The 7,234-nt window shown below is 39.7% G+C and overlaps 1 protein-coding gene across 1 annotated transcript; it reads left to right on the forward strand.

Moving 5' to 3' along the window:
* Positions 1-1,147: 1,147 nt before the first annotated feature.
* On the forward strand, positions 1,148-6,080 carry LOC133959256 (uncharacterized). Its single transcript, XM_062394379.1, is given in 9 exon segments — positions 1,148-1,467; positions 2,658-2,870; positions 3,147-3,282; positions 3,571-4,011; positions 4,124-4,397; positions 4,447-4,649; positions 4,955-5,125; positions 5,297-5,513; positions 5,821-6,080. Coding segments are annotated over 9 exon segments (2,235 nt in total).
* The last annotated feature ends 1,154 nt before the right edge of the window (positions 6,081-7,234 follow it).

Below are 7,234 nucleotides of genomic sequence, written 5' to 3' on the forward strand. Positions count from 1 at the left end.
CATTAACTTTATTAAAACAAGGGGAGAATGAGCCTGTCAGTGACGTGAGAAACTCTGTTTCCAATACAAATTAACCAGTTTAAATAATTTGCGTGATTAAGGCGTCACTTTATTTGCCCATTACTCATGTGATCTGCCATATTCTGTCTCGAAATCTTGTCACCAGCAATTCCTAGAATGTTTGAATGAGATGAGAAAAAATATGGATAAAGATATCGAATGGACAAAAATGTAACAAAGTAAGATTCGCTCTAGGCTATTCTCAAGCTCCCTCTACAGGTGGGATGCATAAGTCACAGCTGTAAACGCATGCGTTTGTTGACAAGCTAACAAAGTAGAAACAGGCAACCTCAGGAGCCTGTTCGTCACAGCGTTTGTAACGTTATGTTTTGAAAATGCGTTACAAATTTATGCTCAAACCGTTTTTGGTGGTCTGGCAGTAAACGTCTGCACATTCACTACACTCAACACTGAGTAGAACACTAGCATACTTCACAAGACACAGCAAACAAGAAAAAATTTGAATTACTCCTTAAACAGCATCTGTCCTGCAGATGGCCTCATTTGGTTCACGCAAATGAGTGGAATATTATGAGGAGCCGTGAGGGACATTATTCAGAATACCCTCTCACACACACTACTGAAATGCTCTCACACACACTACTGAAAAACTATACGCTCACACACACAACTGAAATGCTCTCACAAACACTACTGAAAAACTCTACGCTCTCACACACACAACTGAAAAGTTCTCACACACACATATGAAATGCTCTCACACACACAACTGAAAAGCTCTCACACACACATATGAAATGCTCTCACACACACTACTGAAAAACGATACACTCACACACACAACTGAAATGCTCTCACACACACAACTGAAAAGCTCTCACACACACATATGAAATGCTCTCACACACACTACTGAAAAACGATACACTCACACATATGAAATGCTCTCACACACACAACTGAAAAGCTCTCACACACACATATGAAATGCTCTCACACACACTACTGAAATGCTCTCATACACACATATGAACATTTCAGTTGAAACGGAAGGTGTTTCAGTTGAAACGGAAGGTGTTTCAGTTGAAACGGAAGGTGTTTCAGTTGAAAAGGAAGGTGATCAAGGATGGCAGATCAACCATGTGCTCAACAGCCCTCAGGCAATTTAGCAGAAGCAACGGCGTTGTTAAACAATATATTGGCCTCAGCGGACACAATCCGAACACTCTCTAACGCCTCAACTGTTCAGCAGCAGCCGGTCGTCGCAGCAGCTCCAGGTGTGGATACACTGGACAGCCACCTAGCAGCTCTCTTTCCGTCCCGGCAGCGCAGCGGCGTGCCATTGTCTGCTGCAGGCCCAGTCAGGAGAAACTGTGCACCTGCACCCCGTTATCAAGCGCAGGAGCACTTCGGTACATGGACAGCACAAGGCATGAGGAGAAAAAGGTAATTATTAGTGCTGTCAGTTAAACGCGTTATTAACGGCATTAACGCAAACCCATTTTAACGACGTCAATTGCTGGCAACTCTCCCGCTTTCGCCGTGTGTCACACACTTTTATGCATGTTGGTGGATGACTAAGTCACAATAATTTTTTAAAACAACATCGTATCAGGCCGTCATGAAGTACCAGGAGCGGGCGAGTGTGTCTCTGTGTGTGTGTGTGTGTGTGTGCGTGCGTGCGTGTGCTCCCAGATAGTGCGCCGCTCCGTGGGCTCTGCCCCGCGCTCTCGCTCAGGGAGACACAGTGCAAGAGCTCGTTCAGTGACCGGCTGCTTCTTAACTATGGAAACAGTGAAAACAGAGTTTATCTGGTCTCAGCTTGATCAGAACAGAAGCCGCGGTTGGTTTCTATCGAGCTTCAGTATCTGTGTTCGCCTCCAGTCTGACCTGCTCTCACTGTTTTAATATTTCGCCCAACTAAAATATATATTTTTAAGCTATTAGGCTGCAGCTATATGTTTTTATTCATTTAAAAATAGTGTACTTCTTATTTCATACATTTTCCACAAATATGGGGAGGACTCAAATAGCCCTAAGAAGTTCTTCTATTTAATTTTTTTCAAAGAAGGCTGACACCTGCCTGTGTGTTTTGTTTGTTTTTTATTTTGTTGCTTGTCTGTTTGAGTAGCTGGATGAAAGCAAAGAAGTAGTAGGCTTACCTTTTATTGGTAACCTACCTGTTACGGTTGTTTCACAGCAAACTTGAAAAAAAAAAATATTAAGCCATGGTTTAACTTCACTATAGGCTTAGTCCTTGTTTACCTGAAATGTGCACTTTATAATTTTATTTTGTACCACCCTGTTTGGCAATGTTGTTTTTCAATAAAATAAAACATTTGCATAAAGCAAGTCAATCCACTTTTCCATGTTGATAGCATTAAAACGGAAAAAAAAAATTATGAAGACAAAATAAATGAAGGGGCATTTAGAATAGATACAAATTTGGGAGGGTTGGTTCACAGCCAGAGGAGGGTCGATAAGGGGTGACGGTTAGTATTTTGCAAGTTTTAACATAAGTAAGTTTTTATGTTGTTCTACGACTTTGGTCTCTGTATTATATTTATCTATGGTAGCATGACTTAACGTGCAGTGGCTGTTTTCATGTAATCTTAAGAGTTAATTTCTTATTTCAGATCTAGGTCGCAGCAGCATGACCACTTCAACAAGGATGTAATATTACTTCCCAATCCATCATGGGGAATAGTGTGCAAACAAGGTCCAAAATTACGTTTAAACAAACATGGGCACATCCTCAGTGCCTTTGAGTTCCAGAAGGCCTGGGACCACCACACTGTTGTGGAACGTATCAGAGATGGTTTTGGTGAGCACATTCCAGAGGATGTCAGGTAAAGACTTTTTTTTTTCTTACTTAGTAATTAATGTTATAATAATCTTTATTTATAGAACACTTTAAAGAACAAACACAGGTTTACAAAGTGCAATCATGATTATTACAAACATAATACAATAGCATTTGTTATAAAATGTACATGACTTGGTCAGATACCTCGTAGGAGCAAGAAAACAAGGAGACACACACTTACACACACTAGCACCATTGTACAACAAACTACATAGCCTAAAAGCATTTTGTTGTTGTAATATCCCCATCTCCTTTGTAGCCTCCAGTTTCTAATGGGTTGTGGCAATAGGCTGGTGTCCCCTAAACTCCAGGAGGGCCAGGAGCTGAATGGAATGCTAATCCATAAGATTTTTAGAACCAAAGGCCTATATGTGAGACCATCAAGGACCCTTTTAGTAAGTTTGCTTTCATTCTTTTATTTCTTTTTAATACATTTCACTAAATAGAATTGTATCTTTCGAAAATGAAACGTAAACTGTTTATTACTAGTAGCAGTATACAATATATATATATTCAATTAAAGCAAAGGTTTGAGAGCAATCAAACCAGAGAAAAGCGCAAACAAATGTTTCTTGTTTTAATCGGTCAAACAATAACTTGTTTCCAATATGGTTATTTAATTTCAAAGTTGTAATTTTTGCTTTTGATATATGTTTTTGGTCTTCTTTCTTTTTCTTTTTAAGACTGACTCAGATGAAGAAAACGAATGTTCCCACATAACTGATGATGACTGTTTGGAAGTTGAGGGTCCACAAATCCAAACTGACAGACCTAGCACCATCAGGGTTGCTACAAGTGCAATGAGAAGTGAGGATGACCCCTGTTCTAGCAGTCAGGATGGAGATGGCAACCCTGTCACTAGCAGTGGTGATCAACAAGGCAATGACAACATACACGCCACCAGGAGTGTTGTTAAAAGGCGTACAGCAATGCAAGGAAGTGGCACTAGTGGTCACGATGGAGGCTCCCTTGCAAGTAGTGATGGCAACCCTGGCACAAGCGGTCCTGATGAAGACTACTCTTCATATTTAACACTTACGGCTGCTCTTCCTGATGACTCTTCAGATGATGAGGAATTAAACCAGTATGGAGAGTCAAATGTGAGTAGCACAAACACAGAATGTGTCAACTATTGAGGATGATGTGATCAGATAGTTGATGCGAACTATTCATCTTAAGATTATTTTGTCATATCTGATCATTTGTTTTTGATGTTGTCTTTATAGTGCAGTAAAGGTCCCGGTTCAAGAGATACTGCTGGAACACTCTAGCAAAATTAGCACAAAACAACAGTGCAAATTTAATATAAATCGCTCTGCTGTCTGGGAGGGAGCCGTGCGAGGATTCCAAAGGGTGTCCTATAACCCCAACTTCATGATCTGTGTAAAATTCTCAGATGACATGGGGAGAAATGAGGAAGGGATTGATTTAGGAGGGCCAATGGGGATTTTTTTTACATACAACTTTAAGCTTTTGAACTGATTTACAATGTATTTAATGGCACATTGAAATCCATGATTTGATGTGGTAGTGGGTCTTTATGTAATTATCAATATTACATTTCCTTTTATCCCGTTGTTTTGAAGCTCTAAGAGAGGACCGGTACTACACAGTTGGCAGAGCCATTGCTGTAAGCTTGGTACATGGCGGTCCGCCACCAAACTTCCTCTCACCAACAGTATTTTCTCTTCTGGTTGATGGTTCAGCAAAACCAGTGCTAGAAGACATAGCTGACATGGAACTTTTGGAAAAAGTCAAAAAGGTCAGTTGGTAGTCTAAGTTTTATCTTGCATTAGAATTAAGATACATTACAATATTATCTTGCCGTTTTCCATTTTGAGAGGGAGTACCAATCCAGCCCAGTCTGCTGATTGCTGAATGCTCACTTCCTATAGTTTGTCGGCAAAGTTTATTTTCCTTATTGTTTATCACATTGTAACTATGTGGAAGAAAACTAGTTAGGGCACCCTTGGACACCCTTGGTAATTATGCAGACGTCCAGTGTCTGGCTTCTTACTAATAAGTAGCCTCTATAACCAATCATCCTGATGCTCCTTGTGATGCTAGGTAGCTGAAAGTACAACCCTTGAGGACCTTGAGATGACAAAGGCACCTCTACTTGACTACTTGGCCAATGCAGGATGTCTGAGGCCTATGCGATCCATACAAGACAAGGATTTGCTGGTACATGACATTGTCATGTTCCAGGTCATCCACAGGGTTCAAGGTCCATTTCAAAAGGTATTCAGAGTTGTTGGTTGTTTGCAGTCAGATAAATCAGATAGCAATCAGAATTTTACCCATAGACCAACAAAATCTATTATTTTTATATAAAACTAAGTAAATTGACAATGCACAAGTGAATTAGGAACCCTAATTAAATTCTGCAAAATTCCATGTTATTTGTACAGATTCTGTGAAGGACTGAAAACTCTTGGGGTTCTGGAGAAAATCCGAAGGCATCCAGAAAGCTTTCGCCCCCTGTTCTGCTATGAGCCAAGCACACTGACTGCTGACCAGGTGGATGATGTTTTCAGCATTTGGCTGTCTCCAGAAGGGAGCAACAACGGAGTTGCTGAGGAGAGAGTTGTTACCTTCTGGAGAGACTATCTCCAGGATGCAGAGGGTAATTGACAGTGTAGTGTTTTTGGGGTATTTTTTTAGGTGTTTTTTTTTACAAAACATACTTGTATAACAACAACATTATAGTTTAAACTTACTTACTTCCTTGGTTGTAATGTCATCAAGTAGCACCTTGAGATTGTTAAAAGATGAAAGGTGTTTTATAAATATATTGCTGAAGGAGTTATTCAGTTTTTTCAAGTACTATATTCTTATTTGACAATTTATTTAGTATCAACTGATATGAGTTGCTGTTTCATATACATGTTATTTGACCAACTACCACTTACAATGTTTTTCTGTTTTTATAGAGGAGGAAGGGCCATCCAAATTACAAAAAATATTGTCCTTTGCAACTGGAGCATCGGTGCTACCACCGATTGGCTTTTCTCCAACTCCCTCTGTCCAGTTCATTCAGAAGGAAGATGACGACTTCTCCTGTACACCAATGTTCCCTCTGGCCAACACATGTATCAACTGCATCAAGTTGCCACTACATGTGTCATATCAAGAGTTTAAGGAGAAGTTCGACTTCGCATTAGGGAACTCATATGGGTTTGGCAGGGCATAAACGTATGCTCTGTCTATGAAAAAGGAAAAAAAATACAACTGTTCTTCCCCTCACATTGATATTGCCTTTTGCAGTTACGTTTTCAATTGTTAAAGTACATTGAGTCATCTCCCCCTCTGTCTCTTATCCTTCCGTCTATTATGTGTCTGTCTGTTTCTCCCTCTGCCTGTCTCAGTCTCCGCTTGTCTCTCAGTCTGTCTTTTTGAAAAAAAAACGCGTTGAACAAATGTTTATGTTCATTTGTTTTAATAACAATGTTAAAACTTTAACATCACTGTCTTGTAATTCACTGAGAAAACTGCACAAGTGAAGTAAACAAAACAATGTTTTAACAAAACCTACATAACTCCCATGTTTGTCATAGAAGAAAATGCAGAAGAGAAGAAAACACATCTATTCCATGGTTCCCATCATTTTCAAGTGGATTCACTTGTTGAATACTGTTCATTGTGGTCTCATTAATGGTAACATCAATGTCAGGAATTCTAACATTATTATTGGTTTGAAGTTCAGGTAATGGCCCTTCTTCATCAATGCCATAGTAGTTATCGTCATAAAAAATGTCATTTATAATGGGATGGATTCCTACATTGTTTATGACCCCTGTATGCCACAGCTGAAGAGGAGTCGCCCCCCCTTGTGTGGACAGGCCATGGTTGTTCCACTGGTTGATAAATTCTGTTACTGCCTTTTCAATTCTTGGTAAATAAACATAATGCAGACAAAATAGATGTAGTTCGTTCAATGATTCCAGTATACCCTGTTCCTCCATGAAGATAAAAATATTAATAAAGTGTCTAGATACAACTCTATTCAATTCTGCCCAGAGTCTCTCAATCCTCTGGTTGTGTACTAAAACACCTGTATTAACACTACGACTGTTCAGTCCTCTTCTTTCCAACATAAAATGGGCAACACGTATATTTTCCATACCATGATCACATCTGACCCGTAAGGGCAAACCAAAGTTCTCTACTCCTCCCAAAAATAATGACAAGACACTTGAGGCTCTGTTGTTAGATAAGCACCGTAAGTATATAATGGTCCGACTGAAGCCATCAACACAGCCATGAAAGACCATCCGCCATCTCATCAGCTTATGGTTGCCGTCAAAATGCCTGTTGGGAGATATAAAGTACATTAAATAAAAAAAT

This window comes from Platichthys flesus, chromosome 8 (assembly GCF_949316205.1).
Source record: "Platichthys flesus chromosome 8, fPlaFle2.1, whole genome shotgun sequence".
NCBI lineage: Eukaryota > Metazoa > Chordata > Actinopteri > Pleuronectiformes > Pleuronectidae > Platichthys > Platichthys flesus.